General features: G+C 46.0%; 1 protein-coding gene across 1 annotated transcript in view; it reads right to left on the bottom strand.

Moving 5' to 3' along the window:
• CAPN6 (calpain 6) overlaps positions 1–17,763 on the bottom strand; it is a 52,397-nt gene that overhangs the window by 32,253 nt on the left and 2,381 nt on the right. Inside the window, exons 2-3 of the mRNA XM_030967592.1 lie at positions 13,787–13,873; positions 12,796–12,967 (exon numbers count right to left, since the gene is read on the bottom strand). Coding sequence (XP_030823452.1) covers positions 12,796–12,960 — 165 coding nt within the window. The 5' untranslated portion in view covers positions 12,961–12,967; positions 13,787–13,873. The remainder of the gene's footprint in view (positions 1–12,795; positions 12,968–13,786; positions 13,874–17,763) is intronic.

Below are 17,763 nucleotides of genomic sequence, written 5' to 3' on the forward strand. Positions count from 1 at the left end.
TTGTTTAATATTTTTTTTCTTTAGAGGAAACAACCACAACAACATAAGAAAGCCTTCATCCAATCTGAGGGAGGGAAATACAAACTGGAAAAAGTGCCAAGAGAGAAGATAACAGAATACTGGCATCTGGAGAGCTGTCTGCTTGGCAAGCATGCATGTCATTTACAAATGTTTGCCTTTAATTTTAGTCCTGGAAGACTTGGGTGAATAATCCCACTGAGCAAGCTGCCACTTTCCAAAATTGCCACTTCATCCTATGGAAATAAAGGGGTTTTTGCTTCCTGTCAGGATGCAGACAGCAACAAAGGGCACAACTAAAACCAAAGAATTTTCTGACTGACATCAGGAGTGGGATTGAGCCATCACATTGATGTCATATGGGGTCCACTCAGTCACCAGACTGTACTGGAGAGCTCAGACCTGCAGGATTTATGGTTCCTTGCTCAGCTCTTCTTCTGGGCAAGCCCCATCTTAACAAGATTTTCCAAGCAAAATAAAAATAAAATGATGGAATTCGTAGAATAAGGGTGAGCAACAGCTCAATTCTGGGAACATTTCGGCAATTCCAGAAAGAAACATGTCACAACTTCCCCAGCTGAAAACATTAAGGACAGAATATTATGGGAGGAATGTTTTATCCAGTCAGAAACCAAGATGGAAACATGCCAAACAGTGTTTTCATGATGCCTCCCATACTCAGCCTGCTGGGGGACAGACAAGGTGACAAACAGAACACAGTGAGATTCCCAAAGCTTTGAAAGAAGCCAGGGACCAAAACCCCTGATATTAATATTGAAGTGTACCAGCATAAATCACTGGTGGGACTAAAAGGGAATTAAACTATGTTGATAAGTTTCTATTGTTTAGAAAAGACACTTCCTTAAAATAACATCCCCAAGAGAACAAAACAGTATCTGTTTCAGTCTCCATAGAGCTTCTTAGATTAAACACCCATCTCAAAAAAAGTGAGGGTCTCCCAAGTTCGGGAGTGCTGTGTGCTCCCATATTTTCATTTTTCACATTAACACACAAGATCTCTTTGGGGTGAAGCACTCTGCCAGAGCTGGGCATCACCAGCCTGCTGCAGAAAGGTGAGGAGAGACACAAAATCCTGGAACAGTGTGGAATTCCTGATTCTGTTCCTGGTGGACCTTCACAGACACAGAAATGGGATTTTATCAGGTTCTCAGGGTTTCTGGTCTAGAGCCACAGCACCCTGCACTCACCTTGTTAGCGTTCAGGAACACATAATCACAGAATGATTATAGGCAGGTGCTTTTATTGAGGAGCTCTGGGTGTCAGGGGTGCACAGACCCAAATCTGACTCCACCATGGGTTTGGGATGAACATGTTTTTATATTCTATCATTATATAACTTACATATTCATTATTAAACTTACATTGTTCCATTGTATACATTGATTTCAAGCATGGGTTGAAACCCAAGCATGGGTTTCTCATGATCCCCCTCAAACCCTTGAACACAGTTTCTCATGATTCTTCTTACAATTAAACAATAATTATATCTAATTACTAACCAATCATCACATTAGCAATTATATCATTTATCATATACTGATTACACAGGTGCAGTTTCACATGCTCCAGCAAACACAAGGCCTAACATTTCCCAGGGCCTACCCTTAACATTTTCCCAGGGCCTACTAAGCCTAACTTTCTTTCTAACTCCACTGAATATACCATGACTTTAGACACATTTTATCCCTATACTATCAGCCTCAGCCTGGATGTGGCCTGCAGACCTTGGCCTGGGAATGGGACCTGGACAAGGCTCACACAGCTGGACATGACCCCTGAGAGTGGAACCCAGCCCTGGCCAGCAATAACTGCTGGGAGGGACTCAGGGCATTAAGAGATCCCTCCGTTTGTTTGGTTGTGGGAGAGGAGTCCTGGGGGCACCACACACAGCTCTGCTCCCCTTCCTGCCTCCAGGACCCAAACAGCTGGGAAAGAAAGTGCTCAACAACACATCTGCAACAACCCTTTGTGTCTGGTGCCTGCTCAGCCCAGACACTTCACCTTGGACCCATCCTCTTTCCCATCACTACTCTTAGTACAAAAAAAAAATTATATTTCCCTTATAAAGCTATCACCATTGAAATTGTACAGCACAGATTCTGGGGCTCTGCCTGCCTTCCAAATGCCTCAGATTTGCCCTGAGGTGGTGTCAGAACCCAGGACATCCCTCTGGCTGCCCTGGATGGCTCAAACCCCTGCCAGGGGGCTCAGAGACCTTGGCACAGAGCCCAAGATCCCTGTGCCTTTGATTTTGACTCATGGAAAAAATTATCAACCTTATATGAGGATCTAAACGCCACGAAAGTTTAAGTAGAATCATAGTTTGTCACAGGGTGAAAAGTAGATTTTTGAGGTTTTTAGAATGGGGGCTTGGGGTCCCAAGATGGAGGAATTTGGGCGTGCCTTGTCCTTCTTTCTCCTTGTTCCTAGCCTCCATGTCCTGGGTGATGCTGGCACTTTTGGATTGGTTTAAGGTAGAAACTCACTGTCTAACATAGGTGATAGGTATTGGAAAATAAACATAAATAATGTACAGGCAGTTTTTAGTATAAAAGACAGCACCACCCTGAGGGTGGGCAGTGTGCCACGGACTGACCTGCTGGACAGATCTCAGCAGGCCAGAGAAAGAATGTATTAGATAAGAGAAAATAAACAACCTTGAAAATCAGAACAAAAGAATCCTGACTCCTTCTTTGGTCTCGGGGCTGGGAAAAAGAGACTTTCTAACACCTTGGGGTCATCTTGACACCAGAGACCTCGTCAGGGTGGCAAAGCAAGTCCAAAGCCTTCACCCTTCAGCATCCTACTTCCCAAGCCCCTGCCCCATTCATGTACACACATCCTTGTGCATATATCCATTTAAACACATCCCTGCCTGCCTGCCTGCCCTGTGTTCATGCCCTCACAGCCCAGCATCCAGGCTTCATTTTCATGTTAGAAATTGGGTTGGTCTCATCATAGACAGAAATGCTGTTGCAAATTAATCAAGATTTCAGCTTTCTGAAGGGTTACATTGTGAAATTGATAATTGTATTTGAAGTTCATATTGTTTAATTTAAAATTCTCTTTAGCAAAATGCAATCCAGTATGAAATATTTGCTGTTAACAGGATTTTCTCAGGGTCCGATGCCCATCAGATTTCCAGAGACAAGCCTGTTAATTATTACTTGGAGGCTTTGGTGACAAAGGTTACTCTAGAATAATAAAAGGCCAAACCTGCAGACAAAGTCAACACACATTTTCCAGTTTGCCTGGTGACAGCAGAACACCTGCAGAAGCTGAGGCAGGGCTTGCAGCAGAGATGTCACAGCCACAGAGAAAGGATCAGTGTCATGTTGAACATGAATTAGCACAGTGGCCACAGTCTGGGCATTGCAACCTTCCCATCCCCTTTTCCTGGGATCAACATAATGTTTCCTCAACTGAATATTAAATATTTTTACTATATTCAACAAGGTATATTTCGTGGCAGCTCTTCTGCTGTAGCAATAAAGGCCCTTCCCTTTGCACTGCAGGCTGGCTCCAGAAAAGATCAGCTAACAAACACATTAAATATATATATTTAAATATATAAATAATAATATCAGCCTGGAACACAGGAGATTCCTTTGGAGTCTTCCTGGTTCCTCAGGAGGCTGCTCTCAGATGTTGTGAGCTCTCAAGCACATTTTACATGCCTGATGTAACAAAAATCCTCCTGTTTGGTTCTTCCTTTTCCATCCAGCTATGGAAAAAAAAATCCCAAATGAACCTCCCAGTTGTGAAACTCAAACACACTCCCAAAAAAATTCACCTTTGCTATTTCTCAGCCAAGAAAGGGCAATGGTCTGTAGGAAAAAGCTGCCTGGAGCTCCCTACCTTCACCTGCCAGGGTGTTAGTAGGTGCCACGTTTTCTCTTCAGAACATGTTCAGTGAAAAAAATAAAACAACCCAACCTGAAAACCTTAGGAGAAAATAATAATGGGAGAAGGGCAAAAATAAAACAAAGCCCACAATGTTTTCAGTGAACTGTTTGGCTGGACACCATCAGAACATGCTGTTCTAAATACCTTAAATCACCAACAAGGGAAAGCCCTTCAGGGCTGAAAAATGTTTCCTTGCCTCCAAGAAGAAAAATTCAATAAATATTTCAGCTTTATTAGCACATTTGGGGAAAAGTTGCAACATTAAAATAAAAACCAAAAAGTATTTTAACCCAGTATTTTCCCCTCACAAAAAACCCACTATTTCTCCTTTCCATTCTTACAAAATGTGTGTGCTCCTCAAAAAGATCAATTCCTTGGAACAGCTGGGACAATTCTGAACTTCAAAATGATTACAGGATTGTATTACGGTAGCACAAATAATGCCAATGTTATTCTATCATGATGTGCTCTATGAGAACTTCCATTCTTGGTTGGTAAAATGAGAATTCCAGTTCCAAGGGGTTCCAGTTACTTTTTTGGTCTCTGTAGATCAGTGCATCCTATATGTATTTGAGTTACTAGAACTCTTATTTAGATTACATTTAGATTTCAAAATCCTGGCTGCTAAGTGCTTTAGAAAGTTTTGAATTTCAGTGAATTCTCATGTATCTCATGCACCAAATCACAATTGACCACCTCTGTCTCATCATGCCAGGGCAAAACCAGGTGGCCACACTTCTCTTGAAAATGATATTACATTTCCAGCTGCTGGCAAAAATATCCAAATCAACTGATTTCACCAAATAAAAGAAGAAAGCAGCTTCTGAACCCAGCTGATCCAGAATTGCAGCCATACAGGAAGAGTTAGACTTGTTTTGACCTGGATTTGAAAGACCTTGCCCTCCACTTTTGGACACCTCCTCCTAGGAGCCCAATCCCCTGGGATCCTGGTAATCCCTGCATTTCCAGTCTGTGGCTCACCAGGAGGCAAGAACAGCAATAGCTGCACAGAAGATCACTCACTCCACCAAATCCACCCTCATTAAACAAATAAAGCTCCCGAGGCTGATTTTTAGTTGCTCCAACAAAAAAGCCCCCAAGGCTCAGAAGCCGAGTGCCAGCACTAATTTACCCTTAAAGAAGCCCAGAGCACGAAGAAGCCCTGCCCACGCCGGCATTTCAGAGGGGTGGCAGCTCATTGTCCTACCCCCAACACCCTCCCCTTCCCTCCCATCTCAGAATTAATTCTAACAACGTGAAGACAATTCGACTTAATTGCAGCTGCATCGTCTCCTGCAGGATCCCGCTGCCAATCCCGCCCTCTGAATGTGCAGTTGCCAGGGTAACGGGTGCGGAGAGGATGCTTTTGTGCTGCCACTTGCATCCTCGGGAGCCGTGCCAACCTCCCGCAGCTGGCATGGGGTGGGGTTAACGCCTTCCTCCCCGGGAGCCGCCTGTCTGTCCTTCCTGCCATCGCCAGCCCTTGGCAAGCGGCTCCTTGTGGGAGTCTGACCGAAATATCCTTCACTTTTGCCTCACGATTGTCATGGAGAGAGACCACCGAAAAATTAAGAACTGCTGTCTGCTGGACCAGTGGCGGGGTGGGGGGGAAATCATGTGCCCGATTCTTAGTTTACAGTTTCCACAGGTGTTGTTTGTTATACGCCACACTGAACTCGAAGGGGCACCCTGCCCTTTTCTGCACAATGGCCCAGGACTCCTCCCCACCTCCCGGCCCGGCTGGTTTGAGCTGTGGGGTGGTCCCTCTTTCAAGAGAAGACCCCTCTCGCCCATCCTCAACCATTGTGACAGACAAGCAGAGATGTAGGCCTCTTCATCAAGGAACCAAGACATGGAATCCCAGTGTGAGAAGGCCCCCTCTCACCTTCTTCCACAGACTGGGACTGAAATCCCCCCAACTCGGGGGAGGTGTGCAGGGGGGAAGGAAGCTGCCCAAAGCAAGCACAGGTGCAGGCACTGGGCCATGAAAACAATGGCTCTCGCCTGCTGCCTGGCTCGACTTTGTGTACCCCTGACCAAATCCCTTCTTTCCCCCTGAAGACCTTTGTTTAGGTTACGAAATTCATTCCCGCTTCTCCCAATGAAAAACAGTATAACTGGGGTTCAGATGAACTGTGCCTCTGAGATCTCCCCGGACGTGGCCTGGTGAACTCTGTCAGCTGGATCACGAAGGATAACACAGCACCATGTTTGGTAGCTATAACCCACCCCTCCTCTTCCTCCCTGTTTTCCTTATTTTCTCCTTTTTTCCCCAGTTCTCCTCACCAACGCATATCTGTTGTGGCTATTTCAATAAAATTGCATTTGTTGATTGTTACTGCAAATCCCCTGTGCCTTTGTTGGTTCTTTGCACCCTGAGATCACCCTACGAACCATCACATCATCCGTTCACTAGAATGGATCATGACACCCCTCCTGCTCTGCAGAGCGACACCTGCACCACAGGGACAGATGGCTGCAGCTCAGCTCCACAGCTCCGGGCACTCAGGGTGCTGGAACAGCTCCCCTCAAACTGCAGCAGTGCCAGACTCCGTTTGCAGGAGCTTTGGGGTACATGGTTTGTCCTCAATGAGGAAAGAAAAGATACTTCACCATCATTTAGGAATTATTTTCTTCTGGTCGTTTCCCATCTGCCTGTTGTTGTCGCCTCACCCACTCCCTCTACACTAACAGAGGACTGCACTGTCGCAGACATCTTTTCATGAAAAATCTTTTCTTTAGGATTTTTCCTCCTGAGAAGCTGAGAGGCCTCAGGAACAAAATGTAAAAAATGATTATCTGCTGCTGTGGAATGCAACAGGTGCATCTGTGATTGGTCTCATGTGGTTGTTTCTAATTAATGGCCAATCACAGACCAGCTGGCCTGGACTCTCTGTCCGAGACACAAACCTTTGTTATCATTCCTTGCTATTCTTAGCTTAGCTAACCTTCTGATGAAATCCTTTCTTCTATTCTTTTAGTATAGTTTTAATGTAATATATATTATAAAATAATAAATCAAGCCTTCTGAAACATGGAGTCAAATCCTCATCTCTTCCCTCATCCAAGAACCCCTGTGAACACGGTCACACTGCACCATGTCTGGAGGACTACATGGTCCCAGCCTCCACAATTTTAACCTACAAACCATGATTAATGTGTACAGAAACCTCCCCATCAATCTGTGATTATCTTCCAGGGCAGACTGCTTCCCAGAGCTTAGCTCCTAAGAGCTTTCCTATTTCTTTAAGATGAAGGGTTTAAACTTAGGTCACAGCCTACTTTGCCTATGACCTTTTATACCACTTTTGAGTCTGCAAGGCTTAAACCCTTCTATAAAAATTAAGGTGCACTGCAATCATTCTCTTTATATCCACACACACACGCAGTTAACAAAGAAATACCTGACTTTAAACTTTTCCACAGATAATGATCTGTAGCTGAAGATCACGAGCTAAATCTGCTTTTAATGGCAAGGAAAACTATTTCCAACAATGGCAAACAGCCTCCCTGCTAGTGCACTCACAACTAATTACAGCACACAAAGTGCCTGTTGAAAGGATCAGCAGGGCCATCTAGGAGCTCCTAAAATCCTCCAGTACAGCTGCACTCGTGGAGTGAATGTCTGAAAATCACCCACTGAAGATGCTGGACTGTCTGTGGAGGACAACATCCACGGTGTTGAGATCCAGGATGTGACAGACACACAAGGAAAAGAAGCCAGTTCAGGATTGATTTCATCTTAGTGCAAAGCTGAGTCTTTCACAGCCCCTTTCTGCTACAAACAGGTCCCAGAGAAACCCAGCAAACAAGCAAACCACCAGACACTGGCTCACACAGCCTCCAACCTGAAACCACCTCTGTGTCCCCAGCTGTGCTTGAGGCACATGAGAGGATTTGTGAGCTCCCTCAAAGCTCAGCAGAAGTTCAGCACCTTTTGAAACACATTTCCTCACCTCCCAGATGCCACATGTGCCATTATTCCCAGTGCAAACACGAATGTCAGCGCACAGAGCTTTGCAATTTGTGTTTACCTACACTTGAACAAAAGTCAATAACCACCAAGAGCAGAGAAATGTGCACAATTCTGGATAGGCAGGGAAACAGAAGCCTAAACTTCAGCTGTTTCAGTACATGTAGCCTTTGCAGAATAAGTATTTTTTTCAGGAAAAGAATAATTATATCATGCAAATCTTTAGGGGCGAGGAGGGGAGCTGGGGAGGGACCCCTATTCTAATTAAGCAACATGATTGCTGATGCTCCATATTTTTAACTGGAAAAAAAAGGGGCTGAAGGAATTAAAAAGGCACATTCAGATGTGAAAAAGTGATCATTTAACCACAAGCTAAACCCCAGAAGGGAGCTGGGGCACAGAGAGGGGATCTGGCAGACCAGGTGAGTGTCACTGTTCGTGGGGGCTGTTACAAGGCCATCACTTTGTCACACAGAAGGCAGCAGTGCAGCTGCTCTGAGAGGAGTGCACACCACTGCCATGCCAGCTGATGGCATTCCCCTTTAATATCCATTCTCCTGCAGCTCTGGATTCCCCCCAGGCCCCATCCTGGCAGATATCCCAGAGTGTGAGGAGCTGTCACTCCTCTCCATGCCCCAAAACTGCTCTTGCAGTGGTCATGCAGCTGCTCAAAGCCCGACACAGTGCCAGGACACCTCCCTCTCCTGCAGGCACCACTGGGCTCCACACGAGTCCCAAACATAAGCAGATGTCTCTGGTCTTGTTCAAACTGGAAAACAGGGTGAGACTGCAGTGACACAGCTGCAGAGGAGACAGGAGTTAAATGATGAAGAGCATTGCATCTGAGGGACATTTAACCTGACAGTCAAATCTTTCATGACCCTCATTCCATGAAATTTATGACAACTGGGTTACTGTTGATTATTCTGGAGGACATTGAGACCACAAATCCTGGCACTGTGGAATAAAGAACATTAATGCAAAATATTCTCACCCAGACTAAGTGCCTACACAGGAATTTGCTCCAAGCTTCCTCTGCCTTCCAAATGAGAGCAAAATCTTAAATAAGTGACAAGGTAGGGGAGGGTTTAGGGTTTCAATCAGCACTTGTAAATATGAAGATGTTTCAGCTCCTGAGACAATGGATCATTTTCCACCAGTTAGAAGCAAACAAAAGCTGCTGCTGCCTCCAATAAACATGTGAAGGTGCAGAAGTCCGAGCCCCTGAATTCTCTGGCACCTCAGCCCTGGATAAATCACCAACCTGCCCATCCCACACACACCCCAATTTGGGAAGTGGGGAGACACTTGTTCCATCTATTCCTATCACTGTATCATTCCAGAACACAGTACTGCCTTATTTCCCAGACTTTTCACTTGCATGGTGGTAACCACCCCTAAAAAGGCCGGAAAACTGGTGAGAAGAGTGGAGAATGGGGCCCATGGCATGCAGTGTTTCCAGGAAAAAGGGCACTGGGCTGTGCAGATGCAACTCCCCACCTTCAGCCAGGTAGCTGACCTTTGGAGTTAATGGGAATTTAATCAAACAGAGCAGTGTCCCTCCGGGGCTGGGACACAGGAGGGGTTTCTGGGGAAGCAGATCAGCAGCCCTGTCTCACGGTGCCTCTCTGTGCTGTTTTCCTGGACACAGACCAGCTCTGTCTTCCTAGAACATCAGAGTGCAATCACGGCCCTCTCACAAAGAGAAGATGCAGATGAAAGCAGAATCAGGGCTTAAAAAACACAGGGTCAAGCAGGGAAACCAGGAAAGCACATGATAAAAGTCTCATTCTGTAGGATCAGACTATTTTCCATTGTGAATAACTCAAGAACACTGTTTATCTCTGAAGCAAGCTTACCCACTCCTTCCTCACATGCCTGCCTGCCCTGCTTGGGGGCTCACTGCTGTTTGTTGAACACTGACAAAGATGTCCTTGAGATTCCATCCTTTCTGCGGGTCAGTGAAAAAGTTCACACAAACCCGAGGTTTAGTTAAAAATAAGACAAAGCATCCATTCGGCAGTGACAGGAATTCCTGGCTATTTTCAGCCCATTCTGAGCAGAACCACCACACAGAGGCAGTGTTAACCAGGACAGGTGGCCAAGGACTCCCCTCTTGGCAGGACACAGCTGCCCCCAGCCCCACTTCAGCCTGGCAGAGGCTAAAAGAAATTTTTTTCCAGTGAAAAGAAGATTTTTTTCCCAGGGAAATCACAGGAAAAGAGCAGGATGATGCTAATATCAGTGGGCAGAAAGAATGTCCACCAACAAGAGGGAATGTTTCTTACTCTTTTTCCAACAAACCAGAAGTTTTCCCCATAGAGTCTCCCCAGGATGCTTCCTGCATGAGCTGAAGGGCTCTGGAAGATGCTGCACCTTTGGAATGGTCATGCTCAGCTCAGTTATTTCACAGGTTTATCCCAGAGGAACTGGGGTATTAGCAGAGCCCAGCGTTCTGAAACACCAGCAAAGGATTCACACACCAGGAGAGGCTTAGATTAGATACAAGGAGGAATTTCTTTTCCAAAAGGGATGTCAAGCACTGGAACTGACTGCTGCTGGAAGTGGTTTTTTTGAGACCTGGTGCTAGGGACATAGCTTAGTAATGGACTCAGTAGTGTCAGGGTAAGTGTCAGTGATCTTAGAAGGTTTTTTCAACCTAAAAGTCTTTTTCAGCCTGGAAGATCCTATGGTTCTGTGTTGTTGGCATCAACACCAGAATTCACCCTCTGAACTTCTGGCTGGCAGAGGCCAGGGACTGGTGGGATGTGGTTCAACATCTCAGGAGGGTCAGGTCAATCTGTGCTTGGTTTTATGATAAATATAATAAAATTGATGTAAATAGAACATTAATTAATATGTGAGGTTTCCTACATTAAAATCATGTTTAATGGGTAATAACTGAATGCAAAGGTAATCACTGACCTACAGTTAGGCTTCAAACCACTGACCAGCACCTTGAACAATCTCGTACACACAAGAATGGCCCAAAATGGCATCCTTGGCTAGAGTTTGGCTCTCGCTTCACATCTTTTATGAAGAACAAACACTCTTCCTGACCTCACTGTGAATGGTTGCACAGTATTTCCTCTTCTAGGAGGGGATGAAAGACTCCAATAAACAGGAAGGTGCTCAGAAATGAGAACAAACCCACAGACTTTGGAATGTCTTCTTTTTCTTTCCCAAATTACTTCTCCCTATTCTTCAGTCTCACGTCTGACTTGGAAAACTGGAATGAGAAGCAGGAAAGCAACCCTTGCACTGCTCACTAAAATTCCAGTGGAGAAGCTGCTGTGAGGAATGAGCACCACCAGGAAAGAAGAAGAGAAGCAAAAAAGAGAAGCAGCTTCAGGCCATCCTGGCAAAGAGAGTCCAGCCTTGGTCAGCTTCATCTGCTGTCCCCTGTCACAGAGGACACAGAACAGCCCCAGGGGCATATGAAGGACATCACATTGGCATTGTGTTTTCTAAGGAAAGACATCCAAGTCTGTGCTTCCAGAAGATTAACTCCAATCCCAAAGGTGGACATGGGTAAGTAAAGGAGTGATTCATCATGCCTAAGGGCAAAAATACTGCATGCATCTGGCTGGAGGCTTCCACTGTCCTCTCCATTACACTTGTCACAGTAAGAGAACAGATGACACTGATGGAAAGCCAGACTGGGAATGGGTTTGTGTTCTTCTGAATTGCTTGCTTATGGCTGTGAACTGATTTAAAAATACATGTGAAGCATAAAACCCCAGAGCAAATGAATTACCAGACCACAGATATATGTGGAATTAATGATTTCAAATGCCTACTACATTAGTTACAATTCAAAGCAAATGACATATTTGTATTCCTGTTAAGATGCCAGTAAAAGTGGCAAATAGACACAAGCATTCTTGGTTGCTTACAGATAAGACCTGATCATTTGGCACAGAAAATCACTGGTGGGTAACTGAGGTTCTACACAAGTCAGAGACAAAATCCACTGTGAATTCAGCACAGCCATGCAGAGACCAGAGCTGGCATCAACCAATAAAGGAGAACTCTCCACTCTCTCTGTGTAGAACTTGCTGCTAAGACTTCAGTAGAACCAAACTGAAACAGCTGAGGGAGAGGGTGGCAATTCAGAGCAGAACAAAGTGTTCCAGATAGCAATGCAAGATGTTTTCTATTACCATCTGTATGGGAGTTGTCTTTTGTCAAGTGGGCAGTTTGCCTTATCTGTCTCTTTGAGTGACCACAATCACTCCTCCCTCAGGAGGGGATATCTGCTGATAACAGCCATTGAATGTCCCTGCATGGCTGATAAGAACTACAGCATCCCACTGGGAGATGTGAGCCCAGAGGGAGGAGCCAAGCATTCCTGCCTGGATATAATCTGGAGATCCTGGAACACCAGCACGGCTTCTCCACTGGATTCCCCAGAGGAACAGCAGCTGCCTCTTCCCCTGGATCTTCAGAGGCAGAGACTGCACCTTTCTCCAGGATCCCTGCTCCAGCAGAACCACCCCTGACACTGCAGGAGGGCTGAGCCACAATTCCAATGGGACTGCTGCCAGCACCCTGACCCACAGGGTGTCAGGTTGGGTTCTGACTCTGGCAGTGTTGTTCTAGTTTATTGTTTATTTTATCCTTTTTTTTTCCTTCCCTAATAAAGAACTGTTATTGCTGCTCCCATATTTTTTTGCCTGAGAGCCCCTTAATTTAAAATTTATAGCAATTGGGAGGGGTGGGGAGGGTTTACATTCTCCATTTCAGGGGAGGCTCCTGTCTTCCTCAGCAGACTCCTGTCTTTCCAAACCAAGACACAAAGTTTTGCTCAGACACCTCTTGGTGGAAGTGTCCCTGCTGGAGGAGCCACCAGGAGTGCAAACACAGCCATCCATTACCTTTGGCCGCTTCCATTCCACTTTCCCTTTTGCTGCTGAGTCGTAGCACAGGGATTCATCCGAGGCTGGAAACTCGGGGTCCTCAAAGAGGATCCCCTGCTGGAGGCACTGCCCCTTCAGCTCGTGGTACCTCTGATCTCGGAAGAGCTGCACTGATGAGGACATCTTCTGTCTAGATAAGATCAATATTGGACAAACCATGAAGGCTCTTGAAAGTCCACAGCTGATACCACACCCTGGTCTTGAACAAGAGAGCATGTAACTTGTTCTAAATGAGGTCACTGTTTTATTTACAATAAAACAAAAAACCACAGATTATAAATTAGATTAGGTTAAAGACTGGGAAAGTATAAACCCAAGAAGATCTTATAGATAAGGATAATATTTTTGTCTGAACAGAATTCTTATCAGGAAAGAGCCCAGGCCAGGCACAAACCCAACATTTTGCTTTGTCTAGTTGATTGGAAAGGTAGCAGAGTGAGGCTTGGCTCTCAGTCTGCACCATGTGTGAAGGGCTGGGCCATCTTTTTGTCCTACATTCTTCTTCTGGTCTCTAAAGCTCAAATTATCTACTCCAAATCTTGTGCCTAAAAAAACCAAAACCAGATTTCCACTTTTCTCCATCTTAATTTAAGTGACAGTACTTTGGCTTGTACTATTGCCTTTGAACTTTATGTTACTTTTCAGGGAACAGATTTCCCAGAAGGAGAAAATATTTGCAAATAATTGACGAGAACTAAAAGTATCTTAAAAAAGCACAACAACAATAAAATACCCAAACAATGTGTTCCAAACCATAATTCCCAGAATCCTGATTATCAATCTTGGCAGGTTTATGATCGCACCCACAGAGCTCAAATAAATTGCTTTAAAACATTTTACAAATGAGGAATCAATTACAGAAATCACTCAGGATAGTTTGAAATTTGGAGGACGTGAGGGATGCTATCTGTGCTTCAAGAGAGAGAGAGGTGAGAGCATTTGAACTTACCCTGTTTGGAAAGGTCCTGTGTGTCAGTTCCTTTCCTCTTCCTTCTGGACACAGGTTGGAGTTAGAGATGTATCTCCCCTTCCTTGCCTACAGCAATAAAGACAAATGCAGGTTGAATTAACCAACATCCTGCTCTGGAGCATGGCACCACATGGTCCTGGCAGCCACCCGCTGTGTCCAGCTGCAGGGAGCTCAGCTGGTGCTCCTTGAGCCACCTGCAGCACAAACTGGATGAGATTCCACAAATCTGCAGGAAACTAAACCAAGCTTTTGCAGGTGTGCAAGTGAGCATAGCGAGAGAAATACAGAAGAGTAACGAGGAACACTTGGAAACGTCAAATTTATCGTGGTCTTTGTTCTTGTGAGTGAAAGCTCTTTGTGGATGCCCCATCCCTGGAAGTGTCCCAGGCCGGGCTGGATGGAGCTTGGAGCAACCTGGGATAGTGGAAGGTGTCCCTGCCCAAGGCAGGGGGTGGGACTGGATGGGCTTTAAGATCCCTCCCCATCAAAGCCATTTTGTGATTCTATTGCTTTCTGCTTACTTATCTCCCTCAACAAAAAGTCTCAAGGCCTCTCACTTGGCTGGTGGCCTCCCAAGACAGGGCAAACAGATTTGCTTCCCCCCACAAGCCAGTTCTTCAAATTCAAGTGTAGAACAACTCGTCAATTTTACAGAGGTACCTCAGGGACCACAACAAAATAGTCTGACTAATTTGGGTGGGATATAGATTATTTCATGATAACTGGCATTCTTGATCATTAAAAATTCCCCATGAGCTATCTAACATTCTAAACCGAGTCTATTTGTTTTTAAAATAGCCCCTGGGTGATGAGGGTTCTGTCACTGCCTAATTCATTGAGACAGGTCTGTCATGACCTCATTTGCCTGCCCTTTCTCCCCACCTATCTGCCAGACAGGAACGTGAGACCTTCCAGGATTAACACTCCATTCCACAACGGCCCAGAATGTTCTGTGGCAATGCACAGAAGGCAGTGAGAAAGCACTGCCTGCCTCGCCCTGGGCTGCACAGGCAGTGCACAGTGAGGGAAACACCAACAAGGAGGAGGCTTCTCCTGCCAGTCCCTCCTCCGGCCCCTCTCCAGGCTCCCTGTGGTATCTGCAGTGTGTTTTAGGGGCTCAGGCTCCCAGGGCTGCTCATCCTGGCTGCTGTGTGTTTCACTCCCACCCAGGAGGCACTGAACTGAAATCTCATCGCCATCTGGAGGAACTCACTTTCACAGGAACCCAGAGCTGCCCATTTTAAACTCAACAAAGAGATCTCTTTCTTGTTGGAAAGCCCTCCATCAGGAATGTCAGTGCAGTTTCTATACAACAGCCTGGTGGTTTGAGTGCTGAGGATGGAGGAGCACAGCTGAGCCCCCCTCTCCTGGAGTGTTCACCTACCAGGACATGGCCTGAGGCAGACCTGGCTCCCATTCCAAGGTTTATTTTTGAAGCAGCTCCCAGTTTTTAACCCTCAGTTGATGACTGAAGCTCCCAAACTAAGAAGCACACTCCTTCCCTCCTTCCTGCAGCTGGGGCACCGGGCAGCAGAGCATCCCCTGCTCCACAACCACAGCTGGCTCAGCTGGCACTCCAACCCTGCAGAGCTGAGGAGACACTGCAGGGCTTGGCAGCTGCTCTGCCATGTGATACAGATCAGCTGGGCACAGCGGACTAAGAAACACAGTCCTAAAAATACTGCACCCCAACCCAGAGACACTGTGGTTCTGCAGAGAGAAGGGACCACTGCAGGGGAGGCACAGAGGAGAAAAGAAGGGGGAAAAATGCCGAAGAGCTCTCCAGGTCACCCAGTCCCCTGGGGTATCAGCAGAAGTACAGGAGGTTTCACGTCACTGAGCTTTCAACCTCACAGCTTTTAAGTCTTTCTCTGCCCCTCTGTTTTTCCAGAGAGTTTCCTATTTTGATTAAGAAAAGGGATTCAGCAGAAGAGTGAAGTGGAGGTGGTGCAGAGTCCCCTCTTCAGCCTGACCACAGAACAATCTCAGTTTTACTTACAGTTTATTCTCAGAGATGATTCCTCTGCCAGAGCCAGCCAGAGCACAGCTAAATCCCATTCAGCACTGGGCAAATAGCAGCTCCTGGCCTTAGTCCCAGCCATAAATTAAAGGCACATTCATTTGAAATCCAGGTATTCACCAGAGCATTAAGGTAAGCTTCGAGTGTTAAACTACCCAACAGTGTTTCTTCACACTCACATTTCCCTGTCTTAACCTTTCTCTCCCCCAGCTGCTACACAGGAGATCCACAACAAACAGCACTGACTGTCCAGACAGGCGTGTGAGGGAGAACTACACCCTCCTTATCCTTGAATTCATGCAATAAACACACAGACCTGAACAGAATTCACCTGCTCTCATCCCAGTTTGGTTACTCTGTGTGACCAAGCGACACGCAGGGTACAAACCCAGGCAGAGCAGCTATTGCAGCTGCTAGGCCCAGCCATCCCTCCCACTCCCATCCCGGCCCAAGGGGCTCAGGAACAGCAGGGCTGGGTTTTTCCTAACCAAACCCAGCACTTTCAGCCCCAGAGGCCAAGCAGCTGCAGAGGGCCCTTGGTGCCAGATGAAACTCCTCTGCAAGGAGGAGGCTTGATGTGTTGTAACACATAAATTCTATCACACACCCCACTTTGCCGTTCCAGCTGCAGGACTCCAAGGAATTTCCATGCACAGCACCAGGACTAAAAGGGCAAAGTGCATTTCCAGGCAGGATTTAAGGTCACAGTTGGACAAAACTTTGAAAATGAAACCGCTTCTTCCTGAGAATCCTGAGTTAAGGCCCACATTCCTGCTGGTTCAGGAGCCCCTGCCTGGGAAGGCCATGGAGGGATGCCAGAAATGATGCACACAGCATATTCCATGCTCTGGGGTAGCCTCCCAGGCTGAGAAAGCTGGGGTGCCTCAGCCTGCGGAAGAGAAGGCTCCAGGGAAACCTTAGAGCAGCCTTTCAGTTCCTAAAGGGGATTTATAAAAAAAGAGGGAGAGCAACTTTTCACATGGGCAGAGAGTGATAGGTCAAGGGAAAGTGGTTTTAAATTGAAAGAGGGGAGGTTTAGATTAGGATTCCAGGAAGAAATTCTTTCGAGAACTGGCACAGGTTGCCCAGAGAAGCTGTGGACTCCCCATCCCAGGAAGTGTCCGAGGCCAGGCTGGATTGGCCTTTGAGCAGCCTGGAAGATCTCCCTGCCCAGGGTGGTGGGATGAGATGAGCTTTCCAACCCAAAGCATTCTGTTATTGTATGAACCCAATTTGAAGATTATTGTCCATCTGCAGGTACCAAGTTGTCACCTTAGCAGGACTAACAGCCACACCTGGTTCTCAGGTTTCTCTTTTGTACCTGCAGTTGTGTGCCTGTCTTGACAGCGCACAAAAACATCCCAGCTCCAAACTCTGCTCCTTCAACACTGACTCCTCACCAAACCTCAAAGCCACTGTTTGGACTACGAGAGCAAAACAGGGACTCAAGTATTTCCCTGTTTGCAAACATAGTTTTGTATTTTCCCAAACATCTCTGTCTCCAGAGTTTGCTTCAGAACAATCAAACCAGTGAATGCCTCCAAAAAAGCAGCCCTGCAGCCAAAAGCTTTAAATTACTCTGAACTGGGTTTCTGTTAAACTAATTAAAGGAACTTCCAGATCTCCAGCTGGAAAAGGTTATTGCTCTTTCTTGCTGTGCAGAGTGATCACAGGTCCTTACAACACAGTGACTTTGCAAATCTGTATTAAGTGCAGGGGAACTTAAAGTGGTTGAAAATCTTCCACTTCATAAACACTGTGGTTTCATGATCTTGGCTATTCCACTGCTACCGCTGCAGTAGAAACATCTCTTCTGGAGAAATTTACTCATTCAAATTCTTTAAACAGCCCAAGACATTAACTGGGAGGCTTTATGCAGGACTAGATCTCCTCTCTTCCTCTGCCTAAGCCAATAAAAATGTATAAAGTCAGCGTT

The sequence above is a fragment of the Camarhynchus parvulus genome, chromosome 4A, assembly GCF_901933205.1.
Source record: "Camarhynchus parvulus chromosome 4A, STF_HiC, whole genome shotgun sequence".
NCBI lineage: Eukaryota > Metazoa > Chordata > Aves > Passeriformes > Thraupidae > Camarhynchus > Camarhynchus parvulus.